General features: G+C 44.7%; 1 protein-coding gene across 1 annotated transcript in view; it reads right to left on the bottom strand.

Annotated features, from left to right (window-relative positions):
• Positions 1-1973: 1973 nt before the first annotated feature.
• The window catches only part of COL20A1 (collagen type XX alpha 1 chain), a 51299-nt gene continuing 30698 nt past the window's right edge, over positions 1974-22574 (bottom strand). The window contains exons 22-40 of the mRNA XM_018073873.3: positions 22357-22395; positions 20167-20305; positions 18319-18461; positions 17836-17945; positions 16999-17157; positions 14931-15008; positions 14207-14293; positions 12001-12054; positions 10943-11038; positions 10378-10431; positions 9976-10029; positions 9599-9652; positions 8152-8223; positions 7436-7471; positions 6028-6094; positions 5003-5191; positions 3643-3720; positions 2835-2990; positions 1974-2338 (exon numbers count right to left, since the gene is read on the bottom strand). Of these exons, the coding sequence (XP_017929362.2) occupies positions 2325-2338; positions 2835-2990; positions 3643-3720; positions 5003-5191; positions 6028-6094; positions 7436-7471; positions 8152-8223; positions 9599-9652; positions 9976-10029; positions 10378-10431; positions 10943-11038; positions 12001-12054; positions 14207-14293; positions 14931-15008; positions 16999-17157; positions 17836-17945; positions 18319-18461; positions 20167-20305; positions 22357-22395 (1679 nt within the window). The 3' untranslated portion in view covers positions 1974-2324. The remainder of the gene's footprint in view (positions 2339-2834; positions 2991-3642; positions 3721-5002; positions 5192-6027; positions 6095-7435; positions 7472-8151; positions 8224-9598; positions 9653-9975; positions 10030-10377; positions 10432-10942; positions 11039-12000; positions 12055-14206; positions 14294-14930; positions 15009-16998; positions 17158-17835; positions 17946-18318; positions 18462-20166; positions 20306-22356; positions 22396-22574) is intronic.

Raw genomic sequence — 22574 nt, 5'->3', positions numbered from 1 at the left:
TGCATTGCTAATGAATTACACTGCTCTGAACTACAGTTTGCACTAAAAATGATAAACTGGAAGGGAAAAGCACAAAGCACTTAAAAGAACAGCACAAAAGGGAAAACAACAGGTTCTGTTCAGCAAAGAACAGAGGGTCTCCTGAGCCTCCCTGTACCTTCACCTTTAGGGCTGCTGTGTTTCTCCAGCTGCTGAAATATTTTCTTTTTGGATTAGGACACTCAGCGCCCAAAATCTCCCCTCAGAAATGCCCCTTGGCTCAAGGAATTGGGTTACAAAGCACTGGCACAGGCTCTGTGATGTTACATGGGCTAAATAGCCGTGATTTCAAGTAAATAAAACCACTCATGGGACAAAGTTTAGGAAGATAAATGGACAAGTTGTTTGTTCAGGTTGTCTGTCTCCCAATCAATAGCCCTTCTGGGACACAACTTTGTTAAAATCTGACCCTTCCTCTTGTATCTGAAATAATAAGACAAAAGCAAATGTCACTAGAAATTCCAACAAATAGATTTCATCCCAAGGCAGGCAGTGAGGGGCTGTGAGTAACCTTCAGAAGCAGTCGATAAAGAAACATAAAGGAGCTCTGTCTCAGTCACCTGCAGTTACTGCACTTGAACAGGCAGAGCAGCAAGTCCAGAACTGGGAATTTGGCTGCACTAGTCTGGGACAGAAAGGAAGCAGCATCACCTGCAAATGCAGATGTTCCTCGTTGAACTGCTCACCTTCCCCAGTTTGTGAGCATTCCATGGGAACAATTTTCAGTTCTGCTGTGCAGGTACCTCTTTTACCTCCTTGCCTTTCCTTTCATCTGCCAGTTATCACAGCTGTAGGGGTTTATATCCAGGGCTAAATGCAGAACCATTTCGAATCAACTTCATGCAGGTTTGGGTTGCCTTTTTTTCTTTGGTTTAGTTGTGGGGTTTTTTTTCCCCTGAGAACAGTGAAAACACAGTTCAAAAGCTTTTTGACCTGTATAAACAGAAACACCTGCAACTCCACAGCACCTATTCAGGGTGTCCCAGTGAATGTGTCTCTTCAAACACTGTGTTCTCAGTGTGCTGGAACCTTCAGCTCCTCTGACCTCTCCTTTTTCTTCTGCCTGGAGCTTTGTCTGCAACAACACTTCATCTGAGCTACAAAGATTTCTATTTTATATGTCAAGGCAACTCTAGAAAGCTCCATAGTGACCAGAAATGTTACTTCTATGAGAGTGCATACTTCTATGCAGGAATTTGCACAATGCTCCATTTTTTTACCTCTTGACAGCTTTGAAAAATACGTATTGATAATTTTTGTGTCATCCTGCTTTAGCAAAAAAAAAAAAAATGAAATATTTTGTTGCTCTAGTTTTAAATCAGAGCTCAGGAAGGATTGTTTCTGAAGCAGGGGCAGAGTACAAGCAGTGATCAAGCACAGCCTGAAGTAGTGATTGCAAAGGAGGTACATTTTTATCAGTATCTGCATGGTTTGTTGTAGACATATGCCAGACGATGGCAAGGAAAGGGGATGTAACACGACAATTACCTCCATATCATATGGGTAAAAGCCAGACTCGGAGCTGTTCAATATTCCTGCTGATAACATGTAAAGTAGCTACTCAGACTGCAGGAGGGAGAGATGGAAAAGGCAGCAGGTTAATCTCCAGCTCCTCTCAGCACACTGCTGTGCTGTGACTCATATAAGGCTTTGCTTGAGTTACCAAGCCCCAGTGAAGGAGGCTGGACTGTGGAGGGGTTTGTCACACCATGGGAAGGTCTGCAATATTTGTGTACATAACACTCCTGCAAGGAAGCCATCAACATTCTGCCAGAAGCAGAAACAGGCAACATGGTGCTAAACTTTGTTACCTTGTCAACTAACAGAAAATTCAGCTTTTCTCCAGTGGATTTGCATCTTTGGGATGATGTGCTGTTTTTCTCTGTGCGGGGGACCCAGAATAAAAATTGACAAAAAAAAAAAAAAGGCAGACAAACGGGCAGAAATTATCTGTTATTTCTGAGCATTTAAATACAGTGTTTGTTTTTCCTACAAGTCTGTCAGCCTGCATCTCCAGCTGTGCCTTTGTCTTGCTGTGGGACATGAAGTTTGAACACTGCAGGGGTCCAGTGCTGAGAACCAGAGAGAGGGCTCACCCAAACACAGGCTGGTCTGGTGGCTGTAGTGTTTGATTGACACGTCCATATAGAAATGATGAGGCATTAAAAAAAAACATAAACAACACATTTGGTATTCAGGTTGCTGCTTCTTTTGGAAGTGCATGGAGTTTTCAGCCAGAGATTTCCAGGGAAAAGCAAAGTCTTCATCTGCCTCCGCACCAGCCGTCAGGGGACGAAATCTGTGTGTGGAAAGGATGAGGCCACTGAGCAAATGAATAAATAAGTGTCAAGGTCTGAGAAGGAATGGCACAGAAATAATCCTCTTCCCTTGTGAATCTTTTGTTCCGTGCCGGTGAATTCCTTCATTGCCCAGGTCTCTGCAGCACTGAGCCCCCGTGAAATGTGCGTGTGGGAAGTGAGTTATTGTTCCTCTCTATCCACCACGGAAACATTGCTGGGGACATTAGGAGCTGAGGATACCCCCATGATCACCCCACCTGCTCGACCACTGATGCAGTTATGTGTTAATCCATGAAGGATGGCTGAGGAGCAGTCAATGGAACCGCCTTTTATCCCTATGGGTTGCACTGAATCACCCCGATTGCTTTGCAGGGGAGGCTCTTGCAGGATTGATGGTGCCTGAAGGATGAACAAAGGTCTCTGCCTGGCTTAAGAGAAGTAACCAGAGACCAGCCATAAAATGATAACTTTTGTACTGTGATAGTCAGGACTTACCTCTTCTACCTGCCCCATAACATCCAGAGATATCACAGGCCCCTGGATGTCCAGGCTGTCCGGGTTGTCCTCTGGCACCAGGAAAACCTGGAGGACCAGCATTCCCAGGGTAACCCTTTGGACCTGGTTTCCCCAGCACAACTTCTCCTGGTGGGCCTGAAGAAGGAGAAGCATTGTAAGCTGTAGCACATCTACTTTAGCTGCTTCAATGTAATACCTCTTCTGTATTTTCCTCCATCCTTGGCTGAAAATGGGTCCTGGTTATGAGAATCCAAAATCCACAACATGCCAATGCGTAAAATCACCTTAACCCCATGATCCATCCCAGAGTAACTGGTTTTTGTGGTTTTACATCTCAATTATAAAAATTTAAAAGAATGTTTGACTACACTCTCTTGATAGTGCCTGGTTTGTTATGTCAGTGGCAAAGCTCCTGCTGTCTGCCAAATCCTAACAGATCACTCACAAACCCTTACGTGTCACGAGCTGAATTTTCAGAGTTTCTATCCCCAGAGCATTTGGCCTTGCATGCAAAAACGTAACAAAACTAAAATTCTCTGGATATATCTCAGGTCATTAAAGTACATCATCACCTGGAAATTGGTACCAGAGAGAAGAAGCTGCCTGAAATAATCTCTTGTGTCTTAGCAGAGAGGAACTGTCCAGGATGCTGCCAACAGTGCTGGGGGGAGAAGGCTAGTCCACCCCACCACAATGGTCCTACAGCTGGTTAATGTTTTGAATCTGAGAGCTGGTGGGCATCAGATGGCCCTGCTGGGTTAATGCAAAGAGGTTGTATTCACTCTACCTGTTCTGCCTCTGGGTCCTTGGCTCCCCTCCTCGCTGGCTCCAGATGGTCCTTTTTCTCCTTTGGGCCCTGGGGCACCTAATTACAGATAAGAGAGAAATGTTGCTTCACTGCATTTCAAATTTCACCCTGAATTGGTGCTCCTGCAGTCTCCCCACATGTTGAAGTGGAGTCACAGACCTTGGCAACACTGAGAAACATCCATTTGCTTTAATTCAGTCTGGGCACCTACTCTCTTGCTGTGACCAAAAGGGCATTGATTTCTTTGATCCAATTAGCATTGATTTGCAGCCTGATATGGGTGGAAATGAACTTTTTTCACAGAGAAATTCACAGTGATAATGTTAGTGCACCAGCCTGAGGGTGAGATCCACCTCTGTGCTCTTCACATCGAGCAGACAAATCACAAAGCTGAACTGTCTCTTCAACCAGGGGCTGGTTAGTCAGGATTACTGGTTTTGTGTTAAATTAGTCACAAAACCAGCACATCTCAGAGAAACAGGTACATTTTTAGAAAACACAATTTTTGATCGTTTTAAGATGAAAATATTTTGACCAGCCACGTCCTCAAGATGGTTTTACAGTGAGATTCATCTTCTCCCATCTCCAGCTCGACAGGCTGGAAACATCTGCAGGTTGATACTCCCTTTTCTCTGAAGTGACATTTTGATAAGCTTTGCAGATACCAGATGAGGCTGACTAGTGCAGGAGTAAGGAGCTAAACAGCACATTTCTAGTTCCTCAGAGGTGTTAGGACACTGCTGAAACCAATGTTTTTCATTTTATTTTGACAGATAATTACTTGAGCCACTGCCAAACACTGTCTGTGAAACAGACATCTTCCCACTATTCACTCATTCCTGTGCAATAACTGATGCCACATCTGAGATTACATTAATCTATTTCTTTAGTCATGTGTGAGTCTTTCATTGTTGAAACTACTGCTCCAGAAACCCACTTCCACTTTCAATATTGCTTCAGTTGCTTCATGCCTTCAGTCAGTGTTTTCCAACACTCCTCATTTCTGTCCAAAGGTGATCTGTTCCACCACTATATGCTCACCCAAAGGGCTGTTCCTTTCGCCTTTCTGTAGCCCTGAGCCTCCTGCCCTCTAAAATAAAACTCTCCATCCCCCAAAACCTTCCTCTCAATGCAAAGGTTGAAAAAACAATGGGCTGCATCTGGTTTCTGCCTACTCTTTGAGAGGGGGTGTCTCTTCCTAGAATTGAGAAGTCTAAAAGGAAAACAGCGATGAGATGATATCATGGATTATCTTTACAGTACTGCTTGAAGCACTGAAATGTTTAGTTAAGGTAGCAAAGCTACAGTAAAAAATGTTTACAAAGGCTTCTGTCCATACCTCTCTCTCCTGGATACCCATCTTTGCCTGGCCGTCCAGGGATGCCGTTTTCTCCTCTTTCTCCATTGCTCCCAGGGGGACCTGGAGGACCTGGTGGTCCTGGTTCTCCTGGTTTTACCCTTTCTTCCCACATGGGAACTGGCTTCCTTGCGTGTTCATGAATGAATGAATCAAATTTCAACACATGAGCTGAGAAAGCAAGACGGAAAATTAACATTTCCTTGGCTGGGAAATTCAGAAGAGAGATAAAAATCAGAAGATGTTGTCTGAAAAGGTACTTAAAATGATCAGATAGTGCTAAATAGCTGTCAGTCCAAACTGAGGAAGCCAGAAGATGAAGATGGGCAGCTGAGTCATGACTTTGCTACCTGACCTTGGTCAAACCTTTATTTCTCTTTGTGCATCACAGCACAGGAGCTTTATTAAAAAAGCATCGTCTCAAGAGGAATCAGCACATATCACCAAAAGAATTATTTCTTTCAAATTAGTTTCAAGCTTTCCCATCTAAGAAATAAAGAAGCCTCTGCAAAATACTAAAGGATGCTGCAAGGAGATATTTCACAGGTCTCTGTGCCAGTGCCACCCAATAAAGCAGCACTTAGAGCCTGCAATGGGACATTTGTTATGTGCAATGCTCAGCACAGCACAGGATGGAGGAGCTCCTGGGGTCACTTACAGCTTCATGCTGTCTCTCCTCTGTTTTTTTCACTACTGGGGAGTCATAAAACCATAGAATGACAGAATGGTTTGGGTTGGAAGGGACCTTAAAGATCATCTCGTTCCACCCCCCTGCCACGGGCAGGGAGACCTTCCACTAGACCAGATTGCTCCAAACCCCATCCAACTCAGCCTTGAACACTTGCAGAGATGGGGAGTCCATAACTTCTCTGGGAAACCTGTGTCGGGGCCTCACCACCTTCACAGAGAAAAATTTTTTCCTAATGTCTAAAATAAATCTGCTCCTTGCAGTTTAAAGTCATTCCCCTGTGCCCTGTCACTACAGGAGTTGGGCTGGTTATACTCACTCTGAATCATCCGCTCACAAGCCTGGCTAACAAGCTGGTAAATTGTGGCCAAGGACTGTGGTTCCCCCTGAAATGAAGCATTTTTTTTTTTTAATGAAGAAAAAAAGGGAAGCATTAATATCTTTTATAAAGGATCGATATCATAGTTCATGATAGCTTTCTGCACATTCATTTCCTCAGCTTGAGTTTCAGAGATATTAATTACTGTGAAATGCGGCTCTGTTTATTTATCACAAAGCTCTGAAACCAGAAAATTGAAATTGGAAACATCAATAATTGCTTTTCTCCTGCACATCAAAAAGCCCAGACCGAATCTAAATAATTACCGAAGCTACCAAAAAAGGGAGAGCAAATTTCACCCTCAAATTTTATCAAAAAAGATGCTAAGTCTATAACTCAGTGTTCTGTGATATGTAAAACATTTAGTATGATCAGATATTACAACATCCTATCTTTGACTCAATCTTTTATGAATATTGATTCTTACTGTTACTGTATTCTGAATAAATCATATGTGAGGGGTCCTCTAGAAAGTTTGAGTAAAGTAAAGAAAAGTGATAAAAATTCAAAAAAATGCTTAAAAATAAACACTAGTTCTGTGAATATTCATGCCTAATGTACTGTGTACTTCCAGAAACATTTATAAAACATGCATGTCTGGCTGGATCACAGTGCAGAACACCCAGACTTTAAAATCTGCTCTGCACAACAACCAAGGGAGGGGGAAATGGAAAGTTCCACTGGAAAAGAAAAAAAAAAACCCAAAGCAAAAAAACCAAAGAAAGTATAGAAAAGGAAAAGCTGGTGGGATTGGAAGGAGAATGCTTTTAAAAATTATAATACTGTGGCATTAGCTTGAGACAAAAGCACCTCAGCCCCTTCTGAAGCCTAATTTCCATAAGCCAGTCTTGGCAATGAACCTCAGACTCCTAGAAAGTCATGGGGTTTCTACTTAATCAAAAGTCAGGATGAGAAAAATTTCATTTCCCAACAAAACAACCTTCCAAGGCAGTGTGGATGCCCTGACCTCCAAGGTTCTGTGCTGGGGCACAGCTGACAATTACTACAAATGAGTCCTCTCATGCAATGCATTAAAACAGAACAATTCGGTGAAGCCAAGCGGGTTTGTTTTTTCCTCTTCAGCAAAGAATGGATTTTTCTGTTGACATTTCTGCTTCATTACTACAAATGATACCAAGGAGCTCCTGACTGCTGTGGGATTATTTATATCTCACCAGCACAGCCCGTGCAGGTGAACGAGAAGGCAAGAAACAAAAGGTACATGAAGTTATTCAGCACTAGAAGTTTGGCTCATATTTGTAAGCAAAGGTTGCAAATCAGGTTACCACATCCACTCTTTTGAGTGTAGGATACAGTGACAGTGTTACCTGGCACAAGAAAAACTCACTTTCTCTCCTCTTTCTCCTTTTGGACCTGGCAGCCCCTGTAGGGGGAAAAAAATAAGATAAAGAAGTCTAGGGAAAGGAAGAGCAGAAAAAAACCCAATATAAATAAATGGGGATATGGGTTACATTAGTGGGACACGGAGCACAAAGTTTGTTTCTCACAGTTTTGTTGTTTGCTTGACCTCATGACAGTGACTAGAAGAGCTTTAAGTCCGTAAGAACATTTTGTTTTCCTTTTAAAGAAAAATAAGCAGTAACTGGAGTAGTGGCATAAGCACCAACAACAGGGATGCAGAAATTTCTCAGATGCAATCTTAGAATAGATTTCCCAACAGGGAAGGTGGTTTTATCATCTGAGAAAAAGAAATACCTGTGACATCTTGATCTGTGGCTGCACCTACAAGCTCAACACTGGCTATGCCAGCTCAGGACAGACTCCCTTGCTTTATTCTGGAGTCTTACATGAGAAATTCACTTGGCTGTTGGATTTTGTGTAGCCTGTGAATTTACAGAGGGCAAAGGGAGGTGGGATTTGTCGAATGCTTTATCAACAGTTTAGTAGCCTGGGCTTTGTGTGTCCAGACACCTGCTTAAGAAGGATGAGAGTGAATTCAAACTATTCTTTAGACCCTGGGAGAGACCTGCTGTGGGAACAGCTCGTTTCCACTCACGTATTCCATGTCTTGCCCTTCTTTGATACCCAAAAGCAGAAACTTACTGTTGGCCCAACATCACCCGGAGGTCCCTTCTCGCCACTGCTGCCTCGGGTGCCCGTCGCTCCTTGGAAACCCTGCAGAGAATACAAATTAAAAATCCAGTTATTTCCTTTCTTCTTTTTCTGTTCAAGGAGCTCCAGGGGCACCAGCAGTAAGATCTTAGAGGACTCTAGCAAGGGCACTGCAGCCTTAAGTTGCCTGTCAGTACCTCACCCATCCATGAGCCCCATGTTAAGAGGATATTGTGTGTGAGTCATGTTCACATCATTCCCTATTACTGTCTCAATTATGGCCAAGCCAGCAAAGCTGAGTTTTACCAACAAACTGCAATGTAGTTTATACCCTACAGGCTTGGCTTTAGATCCTTCATTATGTATTCAGATTTAGACATAGCCTAAAGCACAACCCTTTTCTTGAGCCTCCCAATACTATGTGGTTGTTTTCTTTTTGCTTTAAGACCTGTGTTGGCCTCTAATACTTTTCAACAGTAACAGCAGCTTAGAGAGTGGGAAGTGCCCTCTGTGGTCATCTCCCCTTTATCAAGTCATTTGGAGACTTAAAGGGAAGAAAAAAAATAAGCCAAAACCAACTAGCAAAAATATATTGTTTTATAATTCTCCAGCTATTACATTTAAGCTCAGTAGAGATTAACAACTGTTCTGAACAGTGAACATAAAAGAAGTCTTCAAGGCACCAGAACAGCTTTCAGAGCTTCCTCTGAAGGCTACAGTGCTTTCCTCGTATTCAGAAAGCTGAGGTTCAACCCTGCCAGCTTCACATCTTCCCAGGATGAGCAAGTCAAAGTTATGAGCTGAATTCAACCTTAGCTCCCATAAATAACTTAGCACAACTGCTGCCAAATTCCTTGTAATTGAGAAGTGAGACTCAGCTGTGAGAATCAGTAACTTATCAGGTCCACCATCCATCAACTAAACCCAAATTTGGTTCAGTTTCCCATGTAAAATGAAATGTACCTGTGGTGCCTTCAAATTAACAGATGTAAATCAATAGATCTTAAGGTTCTGCTACTCTGGGCACAGCAGAGTGCAATACACTTACCTACATCCAGCCCTGGCAGCAGGTATTGGCAATGGTGTGGGGAGTAAACCTTTCACACCTGCCTCCATCCTCCAGCTCCTGCTGATTTCAGTCTAGCAAGACAAATTACTTCAAACTCAACCAACAGTTGGAAAACAGTGGCACCAGGAAAGCCAAAATAGCAAAACAAGCATCTCATTGCTGGGATAAATCTTCCTAAGGACTTGCCAGAAGAAGCCAAGGTTTTTCTTCTTACACAGAGAGTGCCAGGGGAAGTTGTCATCTGCCCAATGTGCCAGATATTCCCCATGGTGCCCCAAGAAGGGTTTTTGTCCTGACACTCCCAGATGAAATCCTGAGATTCTGCTGAGGAAGAGATTCTGGCATGGATCACTCTTAATGAGTACTCACCCTTGGTCCAGGAGGTCCTGGAGGCCCAGCTGTGCCTTCTAGTCCCCTCACCCCCTGCAAAGCCAAATCCAGTCATTTACTAATGAAAGAACTCTAACAGACCTCATAAGCAGTAGGATGTTTTTTCCATGTGCTGCTTTTAACAGGAACTTGCTAAGAATGGGTAAAAAATGCATCTACCAAACAGCAAGAAAGGTAGCACCTGCTCAAATTTGGCCAAACCTGAGATGACCCCATTTTTTGACCCAATCCCTCTGGCTTTGTGAAAAGACTGTTCACTTCTGCACTGAGTGAATTGGGAGAACTGGATGTTTTGGTACACTCACAGCAGATTTTTAGGCACCCGGGCATGAATACTCAGAGGTGAGGTGTTTTACCTTTGCACCTTGAAGTCCATCCCTGCCTGGAGCTCCCTGCACACCAGGAATGCCCTGTGAATCAGAATTGCTGGATAAAGTTGGCATCTGATTATCATTGCCCTAATTCATCTTGTGACAGTGGACAGAGGAAAAAGATGGAAAAAGATGGTTATTCTTTAAACAGAGTAAAGACTGTTATCCCAGCTTTAATTCTATTATATCTGGCTTCCAGATAGGTCTGTCTTTCTTATCCCAACTGACTCAGTTTCCCTTGGGAAAGTGATGACACTGCAAAATGAAAGGCAGTTCCCAAGCAGACAACAGCAACAGCTCTGTGGCTTTTCAGTCTTGTTTAAAATAGTTCCTGGGACAAAAGGACAAATCTTTGGGACAAGTAGAAGAAATGGTGTCTTTCATTACCTGCATGCCAGGAATTCCAGTGTCTCCTTTCTCTCCTTTAATTCCTGGTGGTCCCTTGGATTAAAACAGAAGCATTCAGTTAGGCACATGGCAGCAGCACCCTTTAAGGAAAACAGCATCCTGCTGCTCCACATCCACATCCCAGGTTGTTCCTGCTCCCTGCAGTGCTCCAGGGTAATTTGCAGCCACAGCACATGCGTGGGGATTCTGCCATCCCAGACATGCATGCAGAAGCTACTCCCTGCCAAGCAATGATGATCACTGGAAAGGAAAGTGCCTGAATATTCATAGAATATCCTGAGTTGGAAGGGACCCCACTGGGCTGTTTTCAATAAAAGCCCATTAGTGAGAATCTGGACAAAAGCAGGCTTTGGCTGGAATGAAAAAGTGCAGGGCCTCATCAGCACAAAAAATATTGATTGTCATCTCTCCCTGGTGCAGCTGTTCAGCTGCTGGTAAGGATGATGTAAATACACAGATCACAGCATTGAGACACCCATTTCTGAGACATGTTCTCATTGCAGAGAGCAAGTAACAAAAAAAGGCAGTGGAAGAGATCACATACCACAGGACCCTGAACTGTGATTCCTTGGGAACCTGGAGAGCCTTGCTGGCCACTGGGACCTGCTGGTCCTACTTGTCCAGGTGGGCCTGGTTCACCCTAAAACCAAAGACAAGAAAAGAATCATAAGGAAAGGAAGTGTTTAGTGCCTGCTCTCCTCATGGGCTGCACTGCTGACCTGGTTCAGCATTCACCATCTACAGGATTCAAGATAAAGGTGGGACAGTGAGGGGATCTCTAGTAACCTCAGCTGCCTTTGCCTTTTAGGTCTATGGTTTTGGTTCATCTGTCATGAAAGCAGAGAGCAAAGCTGCAGAGGGTGCTTTGCAGAACATGATTCACCTTCCCAAGCAGTAGGTCATTCCTGTTATTCAAGATGGTCTGAGAACAAAGGGAAATGTTCCTTAACCCATGGCTGAGATCTGCATCCATTCTCATTCCTTCCCCAGAATCTTTCCCCTCTGACCATGCTGCTTTCCCAGAGGTCACCCCAAAGAAGGTGACCAGTGGGCTGCTCTGGCTCTGCCCTGTGTTCATCCATGGAGCCATGAACACTTGCACCAGGGTTTGCTGCCATCCCCAAGGTGTGGGGATTGAGACCCAGCCATTCCTCAGAGCTCCTCCTGAGAGCTCTGTGTGGTTCTTGCTCTGCCTCCCTCCTCACATTGCTCTGCCCCAGAGCAGTACCAGCCTGTCTGGTCCAGAGGCTTGGCACCCAGAACAAGCACAGCACAAAGAGTGACCATTTTCCAGCACAGCTGCTCTCAGAGGACATTGCTGACCACGTACAGTGCCTTAATTCAGCACAGTTGGGCTCATCATCTCTATTTCCAAAGCCCAACTGATCATTTAATTCATAATAAGTGATCCTATCCTTCACAATGCACCATTAAGGCTCTGTTTGGGCTCAGCTTGGTGCAGTGAGACAGTCCCCAGCCCAAGGAGTCCAGCTCAGACCAGGAATGTACTCACTCAGCTGCACTAACAGAGGGTCTGCACTCCTGCTCCCACACAGCCCAAAGCAAACAAAGCCAGAAGTAGTGCTGAGTATCAGGACTCACCTTGGGTCCTGGCTCCCCCTGCTCCCCCTGAGGTCCTCTCCTCCCAGGGCTGCCCTGCCAGTGGGACACAAAAAACATCATCATATTTATTGCACTGTAGCCAGGAGCCTGGGGACAGAACTTTGTGCACTTTGCTGCACACAGTGAAAGGTGTTTCCTGCCCCACAGAGGTCACAGCAAATAGGGACAAGCAGAAAATTAATCAAGTCATCCAGGAAGCGTGGAAAAGGAAAGAAGAAAGGAACAGCACACCCTCTTGGTGACCAGCACTGGGAACTCTGCACTCACCTCCAGCAGGGAGAGATGGAGTTTCAAACTTTCCAACCTCCCTCCAATTCCCCCAGCAAATCCATCCTGGGACAACATCACATATGGACATGGGAATGCACTTGAGAAGAAAAAGGAGTGCTCACACCTACAGCCCTTTGGGACTCTGTTGGGTTTTATACTGTCACCCCAAGAGCAGAGACATGCTGAGATCAGGGACAGCAACCAGCTCTGGGAGACCTGGCTCAGCTCTGCCTAACTGCTGTGTGGGGAGAAGAAACAATCCTTCTGGCATGAACTAATATTGTGTGAATTTTCAATATCTGAATCTGAAAGTTGCTATTCTTGAGTCTAAAAAACCACTGGATTTGTTTGAATTGAGGAGCACCTTTGGGAAAGGTGCTTTCAGAAGTGCCCAGAAAGTCATTTCACAAGTCAGCTGGATCTGGTTAAAAACCCTCATTATGGCAGCAGTGAATACAAGGTGGGACATAGTCCTGCTAACTGGAATTTTAAAAATAGCAATGAGTGCTGTTGTGACTGCAGCAAATTACCAAGGGTTTAGTGGTGTGAGGATAAGGTTATGTGTCGAAACCCGATTTCCTCTAATGCTTTAAAGAGTCCTGCTCTTTAAGGAGTTGTCAGTGGAGATGCTCAAACCACAGGGCAATGCAAGTGGTAATTACACACTTAGGATATTGGAGCAAACTGTGACAGTGGAGTGTGCTGTTAATTAAACTTGCACCGGAATGAGCAAGTAATTACTCTGCAATGAGAAGCTGTTCCTTGCACGGAACTGAACTCACAGCTAAACCACAGGGCAATGCAGGAGGTGATCTGAGACCTTTTCACTTTAGAAAGGAGGCAAATGCTTTTTTTAATGGTTATTTTGCAGGAGAAAAGCAACTGGAATGGTTGAACTGAGGTGCTCTGGACAGACTGTCAGGCTTCAGCTGTTTTGTGCAAATAAAATGTTTTCCCCCAAACTTTCAAAATGCAAATTTTTTGATAACTGCTTCCTAGTGTTTAACTGGAATATTTTCTCCTGCGATTTAAGCCCATGGTGACTTTCCTGCATCCATAATGGATAGGGTAGAATATTGCATTTGCCCTTTATCCCTGAGCATATTACATATGTAATGACTGCTTTCTCTTCCCCCTCATTTCTTCAGGGTTTTCTCACAAGAGACATTCACTGAAAAGAAAGAGATCTTTGGGGACAGACAGGATTGCAATGTCTCCCCTTTCTCTTTACACTGCCCATCCACACAGACACTTAAAACAGTCCAGTTTAACATACTATCCACATAGGAAGGTTTTGTGGTGGGTTGAGGGTTTTTTTTAAATTTAGAGAGTTTCAGAGCCTACAATCTATGACATCTCTGCAGACACCGAGGGTGATCTGTCCTCCTCTCCTAAGAGGATTAACGTGGTACCAGGAACTGCTCAGCCTGTTCCCAACTGCAGCTGTTGCATTGCCAGCTCACCATCTCCCCGTTACATCAACATCTGAAATCTGAAGGGCAGCTCTCAGACTTGCCCTGGCACGAGTAGGACCTCAAAGCTCCCCAAGATAGGATGAGAGGAAGTGGCCTCAATTTGCACCAGGAGAGGTTCAGATTAGGTATGAGGGTAAATTTCTTCACCAAAATGGTTTTCAAACACTGGAAAAGGCTGCTCAGGGCAGGGGTGGAGTCACCATCCCTGCTGGGATTTAAAACATGTGTACAAGTGGCACTTGGGGACATGGTTTAGTGGGCTTGGCAGTGCTGGGTTAATGAGTGGATTCAATGATCTTAAGGACCTTTTCCAGCCTGATTGATCCTGTGACTCTAAAGCCTCATGGAGCCCCAGGAGCACTTCCCTCATGCCCGTAATGCCCAAAAACCATGAAGCAACAGCAGCCCGTGTAATATTCTGCATGGAAGGGTGAACTCACAGGGGGCCCTGGGGGTCCTGGCAAGCCTGGACGGCCAGAAGTGCAAGAGCAGGCAGGAGCCAAGGTAGGGCAGGTCTCCTCATCCCTCTGAAATGGAATCAAACCAAAGGGTCATGAGCAGCTGCATAGCAAGAGCAGGGGGGATCACAAGTAAAATATTCAGTGTTTTAAAATTCAGTCTTTCAGTTAAAGAAAAGCAGAATTCTTTTTTTCTACTCCACTGAGATTTTTGTGAGCAATCAAGTGCTTTATTTTTCTGTCAAATAACAAGTTAAGACAAAAAAACCCCAGTGAACCATCCCTGCCTGCAATGTGCAAAACACATACTGGGAGATAATTTTTCTCCTTGCTAAGTATTTATACACTCCATAAAGCAGTTTTCTGTGTCGAGAAGAAAAGTGCAAGCAAGAGTGGGAGATGTTGTGCCTCAGGGCTGAGATGGCAGTAAAGCTGCAGGGCTGTCAGGGCTGCTGTCACGGATGAGGTCGTGACAGGAGGCACAGAGACTGCACCAGGATTTGGTGCAGGATTTCTTTTTGAAGCAAACATAGTTCTGCTTACTTCACCAAGAAACACACTGATGTTATTCCCAAGAGAAGAGGAAAAAAAAATATTTTCCCTCCTGAGTCTGTCAAAATCATTCACAGTGTCAGTTCAGTGCCATGGACTTGTTCCATCATCCCCAGTTTCCTGTCAATAAGCTGAGTGGTCCCTCTTGTCTTACCAGTGCAGGGAGATCACAGCATCTGTCTTCCTCTGCCCCTGTGCTGCTGCACAAGATCTTCAAAGACTGCAACTGGAACTGGGAAAAAGAGAGAGTTTGATAAGAAAGTACCATTGGCACCCACCATCCATCACCAAATCTCATGAAGTTCAAGTGACAAAAAAAATCTTCAGTGATGATTTCTCAGGACTCTTCCATATGATCCCATCTATAATTGTGCCACAAAAAAAACCACAGCATGAAAAGTATCCCCAGATATTGAGTGTTCTCCAAGCCCTCAGGTCTCTGTCTTGCTAAGCAAGCCAAGGAGCAGCTTCACAGCAGCAAAGACAAGTCTCCAGTTTACTCACAGCCTTGCAATAGCAGCAGGTTCTCAAGTAATTGGGCTTCAGCATCACCAAAATGTGAAAGCAGACTTTGATTTAGTCCCCTTGGGGGTGTGGAGATAAGAGTAAATGTGGCAGCAGCATTTCCCAGGGCAGATGTGACCCCTTCCCAAGAAATCCCAACCTGTCTCTCTCGCTGCATCCCTAACAACCAACACATCTTCCCATTCTGATTAACAAAGGAGCACACAAAGCCAAACAAAATAATGAGGCAGAGATTATTTTTGCTTTCCTTGACACCATTTCTCATCTTTTTTTTTTTTTCTTTCACTTCATGCATTTAAAAACGAGCGACCTGTACAGCCCAGGGAGGGTGACAGGCAGCATATGGATATAGATGAGCCCTGTAGATCAAGTGGCATTTAAAGATATCTTAAATTAAATGAGGCTCCATGATAACCAGTAATGAGACACTCTGTCTTCTCAAGGGCAGCAGAGCTGTGGAAGATGTGAAACGTTTCTGGGCTGGAACGGCAGTGGGAGTAGGGGCAGCACAAAGCTGTTCATTACTTGGCTAGACCTGCCTACCTGAGCTGCTGGCAGGGAGAATTTGGGAGGGATGAGGAAAGCACAGATTCCTGCCTTCTTTGCCACACACTTGTGATCAGATTGCTACAGAATTTATTTAGGAATTAAGTGAATAATTTTTGAATACCAGTGTCTCTTGATTTGTTTCACAGTGGACCCCAGAATTTACAGGCATTTCCAGTGTCCATTTTTTTTCCAGGTATATCTCAGTTTGCAGCTGGGAAGACACATGGAACAAACTGTTTTTAAGTGCTGCCTTAAGGCAAGGGGAGTTATAAATCACCTGATGAGCTATTTTCCCATGGACTTATAGATCTAAGAGCAGAGCCAAGGAGTAAAACCTTCACATCAGTGGTGAATGATTTCCGACAGCCCCAGCAGCATGTTGTGAGTGATGAACCTGTCACTGATTGTGCACATAATTAACACTCCTGTTTTGGGGAGTAAGTATGGAACAGACTGCCAGGAGAAGGCATACAGGGGTGTTTTTGTCCTGAGGAATGTGCACTGGGCTGTCTCAGGGCAGGAAACTGAGTCCACACGTTCCCTTGTCCTTTCCCCTGGCAGTGCTGTGTGAGGGGGTCAGGACAAACCCACAGGCTGGCACACACTGTTTGGGTTGTTTTCTTTTCCAAGCAGCAGCTGATAAAGGGTCTGTATACTGAAGATTATTCTCCTTTCATTTGCATCTAGATAGGCAAGTCCAAACACACTGGAGACTGAGGCACATCCAGCCCCACTGCCTTCAGTCACCAGCATTTCCCGACATCACTCCATGGGGGCTGATGAGCACAACCTCCCCTTGCAGAAGCAATTCCCAAACCCTCCTGTCTCCTTGAGCATCTCAGTGCAGGAGCTGCGCTTCCCCAGTCCCCCAGGGGAGGCAGCCAGCAGAAGGCACCTCTGGGACACGCTCACGCTGCTGCTTGTGATCACCATCCCCAAACCCAGGCAGGAGGCGGGAGGGACGAACGCGCTCCCCCGGTGCTGGGAAAGCTCATTAAAATCACAGGGATCAGCGGGATCAGGGCACGGCTGTGCGTCACAGCGGTGTTGGGAGGCATTCAGAGAGACAGTGCTGTGAGATGGCTCTCCTCTCCATCTGCCCACCCCAGCCAGATCCAAATGGAGCCCCCCCGTTCTCCGGCACTCACCGGTGCAGACCCGCTCCTGGGTCCTCTGGTCCTGGTCACTTTTCCCAGCATGGTGAAGCCGGCGGTGGAGATGCTGCCGACGGTGTTGATGGGTTTCTCTGCTATTTTCTTACAGTCCAGATAGAGTTTGATCTTGAAGTGGCTCACGGCCACGTGCACCTGGGCAGCAGGTGGAAAAAGGTGTGTTGGAGCTCTGCGACGAGATGAGGGAGTCTCTTACAGACAGTAGTGCTTTCTGCCCACTTCCCAGACTGCTGCTGTTGATCCCCTCACCTTTCCTCGGGAGAAACCTTTCTGGACCTGTGATATTAAATACCTCAATCTTCAGAACTAGCTGAATAATGACCCTGCCCATAGATACTGATGGAAAGTGCTCGTTGCACATTTGGGTGCAATACCTTTTCTCTGAGGACCTAGATAGCCAAAACCCCCACCCTGCTATGAGTGATAAAGTGGCTTTCTCACAAAGCTGGATTCTTTTTTTTTTCCCTTCTTCCAGCACTAAATGATCACCAAAATCCAAAATTGAAAAAAAAAAAGAAAAAATTGATTTTTCATTTTCCCCTCATTATTAAGACTTAAAAACCACCTTGATTTTGGAGTTTCTGGGGAAAAAGGGAATCAATATGTGGAAATTACGTTTTGATCACAAGATAAACCTAAATGCTTTACAATTATAACTTTCAGCATATCAAAGAGGTCTGTCAGTTCCCTGGTAATCGGGATGCAAAGCATTTGGATAATCACTCCTCACTTTGAACAATACACATTGCTGGCATAACACTCCCAGACCAGAGTGGGATTGTGAGCCACATTTCTCCCTCTTTTGATAAGGACCTTATGAAAGCTCCCATAGAATATCTTCTTCACTTCCTGCTGGTCAAAGGAGACTTCCTGTAAATCAGCCTTGTAGTCATGATTGAAATAGGTCAAGGATTTCTTACTGGCTACAGGGGAAATAAATAACAGCTTAGAATTAAAAGAGAAATTGATTTCATCCACAGACACAATAGTAAATAATTAGACTTAAATAAGGTGGAAGATTTAGTATACTATCATGAAATACTTCTAAACAATGGAAAACAATATGTAAAAATAAAGAATAGGTTACAAGCAGAATGAAAATGAAAATATGTCTTTTAATTGCACTTCAAGGCAGTATTTTAAATGCAAGGAAGGCAGCAACGGGAAATCTTCTCACAAAACCACTGCTGAGTAACAAAACCCTTAAAACTTTCCAAGTGAACGCCAAAGCGAGTTCTGCTGCTCGCAAAATGCATGCAAATACCTGAATGTAATGTATTCAACAAGAAAGCTTACGGTCAAGGTTAACCCCCAGGAGAGGCTGGAAGTCCTCGTCCGTTATCTGCCACACGGCAAAGGGCTCCTTGGGGGTCTCGGGCAGGAGGCGCAGGAGGATGCTGATGGTGTGCTCGGGTGGGATGGCAAAGAGGTGGATGTCACTGCAACGAGACAAGCCAAGGAAACATCAAGTGACTTAAATCAACAGGCAACATCCTCCAGGCAGGGCTCGTCCAGCCTGTTTCCTGGGCAGGGTGGCCTGGAAAAGCTTCGCTGCCGAGAGTTGATCATGATACGCCTGGAAAGAGCCTGGACCCTGTTTGTGCATCCCTCTCAGGCTGTTGAGGTCTGTGCTGAGCGATGAGCACTCATGGGCCTTCCCCTCGTGCCTAGGGGATGCTCAGGTCAGTGTCAGTCCATCACTGCCAGAGCTGCCTTAGGGAATGCCAAGGCACAGCGAGTGCAGCTTTAATGCTTTCCAAAATAGAGCCCAGCAGAGGCTTACAAAACACCCCTGCCAGGTTCCAAAACACTACACCAGGTCTCCTTTTCAAGAAGGAGGAATGATTGCCATATATCATGGGGTAAATCTTTAAACTCTTGGCTTAGGAACATGGCTTAGTGGTGGACCTGGCAGTGTTAGGTTAAGTGTTAAACCTCGATGACCTTAGAGGTTTTTTCCAACCTTAATGATTCTGTTAGTCTAAATCAGTGTAAATACCCTTCAGGGATAAGCACTGAGCCCACAGAGAAGCCCCCAGTGGGTCCCCACATCCCAGTTGCAGGATTTAGGTTCAGCAGCAGTGAGAGGATACAAGGCAAGTGAGGAAGGTCACATTGGTTATGCCTGAAACATGCCTGTAATCTGAAACAGGACACATTTGCATGGGCATATACACAACTCATTAACCATCTTTTCAGGACTGAGTCATAAATAATACGAGGTTTTTCTTTCTTTTTCAATTTCTAAAGGAGTAATGTCCTTGGAATGGCATCTATAACAGCTGAACAAAAGGATTTGCCCATCCTTTTCTGAGTATTTAGACCAAAGAGTTCTCTGAATCTCCCTCACTCTGTTTACTCTAAGAAGCTTTACTTCTTTAACTAAGATTAAGCGGAGCCAGTGCCTCAGTAATTAGACTTTAAACAAAATAGCAATGTCAGGAGTCAGATCACTCCTGATTCATAATCATAAAAAATGAATGAGGTCATGGGAGCTGCCTGGCCCGCTTGGGACCCTGCAGAGACGCTTTGTACGCAACGAAACGGGGTCAAGTCACAACCCAGAGTCAGTGGTTACTCCCTCTCATCAATACAGCCCCAGCTGCACAGAGCAGCTATGAGAGTAATGTTTTCTAAAACAAAGATCTCTCTCCAAACCAGAGATGTTGGGAGAAGGGATTGAAAATGAAAATATGACCTAAAACTGCCATCACTGAAGAGTAGGTGGCTGTGGACAGAATGCCTAAGGAATGGTGCAGTGTCCATACGTGACATGATCCTGATGTCCATCACAGCAACTAACACTGCTGGAAAAAGTGATTTTGTGGAAATGAAAAACATCACTGGGAAAATGTTTGGCAATAAATACTGTTGTGTTCCCTTAACTTCTGTGTGACATGTTTCAACTCATCTTGAGGAAAGTCAGAGGTTTATTTATAAATACATTAGGCAAAAAACATCTGGCATTCTTTTCAGTCTGCCAGTGGTTTGATTTAGCTCATCTTTACCATTTTGTTTCGAAGTTGCCAGTGGGGGCTGCATCATCCCTCCCCAAATCAGTGACCTTCCTTTCCTGTGCACACAGCTAATGTTCATGCATGAGACTGAGCATGAAGGTGACACCAGTCACAGCTCTGCTCCCACCTGGTCCTCTGGGTGAGCTGAATGTCTCTGAACAGGGTGAAGGTTCGGGAACCACTGAACACAAAGGGCTCCATGGCCACGCCTTTGATGGAGGAGTATTCCTTCTCTACTAAGCCAAAAACTTCCATCATGTCAAATCCTGGAAGGGACAAACAGAAAAATCAGTGATTAGAAAAAAAATGCAAAAGAAGTGTGTTTGAAGAGCAGGTAGAATTAGCATGGAGAAGGCAGTAAGTGTAAATGCATGGCAACATGACACCAGCAAGGCTGTCCAAACTCGAATGTACCCCACAAATGGCAGCCAGGGAAAATAAGTTTGTGTCTGTATCCTCTGTGCATACTGGCTGTATTCTCTTCCTCTCAGAGGAGAGTGGACTAAAGATGGAGACTTTCACAATTGTGTTTTCAAATCTTCAGAATGAAAAACAAATGAGAAAGACGTTACTCCAACAATTTCTCCTTTTCAGCTAGACACAAAATATTATCTTCAAATGACGTGGGATCAGTCCAGTAATTGCTAGCAGGGAGAGACAATTATTTCTGCTCTGAAATGCCTTATATATGAGAGTCAGAAACTGAGGAAAGAACTTTAAAATATGAGCGTTTCCATTTCTCTCTATTTTCACCAGACACCCGGGGGTGACCTGCCTCATGTGGTTTACAGATTCTCCTCTGACACCTCTGACATCGCCTCCCTGGCTCGTGCAGCTTCATCTCTCCTAGGTCCAATTAAAGCTCCAAGTAATTTTTTTCATTTCAGTTTTCTGTTCAGCGAGACAAGATCTCATAATTTGGATTCTTTCTTAGTTTATCTGAGTTTGCAGCAGCCTGGGTGAAGGAGATGGTTCCTTCTTTAGCAAATGGAAGGGCTACAGCTTCATTTCAGTGAGGTGCTTTCAGTCCAGATTCCCTCACTCTTTCACTGTTTACAGTCTTCTGCAGTTTGTTGCCTTGAGTTTTTCTTTTGCCTGGGGGTTGGTCGAGGATGCTTTTATTTTTATTTTTTTTTTTCATTTTCCAACAGTACTAGGGAGTTTGCCAAAGTAAATTACCTACTTGAGGGCCATTAATCTCTGATATGGAGCTTCTGGCACTGGAACCTCCTTTAAGAGGTGCAAATGTAAAGACTGAAAAGAAGGCTTGAGTCACAATTACAGACATATTGTAATATAATCGTATTATCATCATAGAATCATGGAATCATAGAATGACTTAAGTTGGAAAGGACCTTAAAGATCATCTAGATCCAACCCCCCTGCCATGGGCAGGGATGCCACCCGCTAGATCAGGTTGCTCCAAGCCTCATCTGGGCTGACCTTGAACACTTCCAGGTATTCCATCACACCATGAATCTGTCATGGAATGGTTTCAGTGATCTACTTGTCAAGGAAGAGAAGGAGAGGTCAACACTTGTTGTGGCTTTATGATTTGACTGCTTTGGCTTCTGCATCCACAGACTGGGCAACAGTGCTGAGAGTCTCCCAGGTGAGGATGCACATCCCTGTGAGCTGGGAGGGTCAGGGCTGGGAGCTGAGCAAAGATGAAGTGACTCAGCCACAGAGTAACCAGAGTTGAGACCTGGAGCCAGTTTGTCAGTCTGAACTGTATCACAAAATGCTCCGGGAAGGAGGTGATACCACTTTATAAGCAGAACTAATTGTTTTCTAAGTAAGAAGTTCTTACAGCTACCCCAACAGCATGAACAGCTGCTGTGGCACAGACAGGAGAAATGGGAAGTCACTGCCCTAGCAAAATCCATACAGCCTGGCTGCAGAGAGCTCCTCGGGCATCTAATCCTCCTCCAGAGGATGCAAAGGTGATCCTGGGGACGAACTGAGAGGTTTTGTGTTTGACAGACTGAGGAGCCTGCATGAGTCAGGAATTTAAATCCTCTTGACATTCAATGGCTGTTTGAAGTTACACTTCCTTAAGGCCCATGAAAATCCTGGTGTTAAGCATTAACAGCAGAGAGCACGAGCTGGTGGAGCACGAGCCATTGGGAATACCAACTGAGGTACTGCAGAATATTCTTCTACCTGATAAAGGATATTTTCCAGTTTTGGTCCTCACACTTCTCCCCTTTTCCATGGGACTTCCCCTGACCCCCCCTCAGCTTTTGTGCATGTTTCAAAAGCCAAGACCAGTGGTGTGTTGAGTCACAGCCCAGCACCACCAGGGCTGCTACTGTACCTCGTGTGGAGCCCTCGGCAGAGGTGATGGTGGGGCAGGCTGTGAGAACAAAATGAAAGGGAAAAACTGTTAGAGGGGGAAAAAAAGGCAGGAAGGGGTTATGGAAGCAAAACAAACACAGTTCCTCTAGATAAAGCAAAGGAAAACCATAGAAAAACTCAGAATATTCCGCAGCTTAAATCAGAGCCTGGACTTCAACTTTGTTTATATATTTACGG

Source organism: Manacus vitellinus, unplaced genomic scaffold, assembly GCF_001715985.3.
Source record: "Manacus vitellinus isolate BGI_N305 unplaced genomic scaffold, ASM171598v3 scaffold_26_pilon, whole genome shotgun sequence".
Taxonomy (NCBI): domain Eukaryota; kingdom Metazoa; phylum Chordata; class Aves; order Passeriformes; family Pipridae; genus Manacus; species Manacus vitellinus.
The sequence above is the reverse complement of the archived record's forward strand: the minus strand, read 5'-3'. Positions and strand labels throughout refer to the sequence as shown.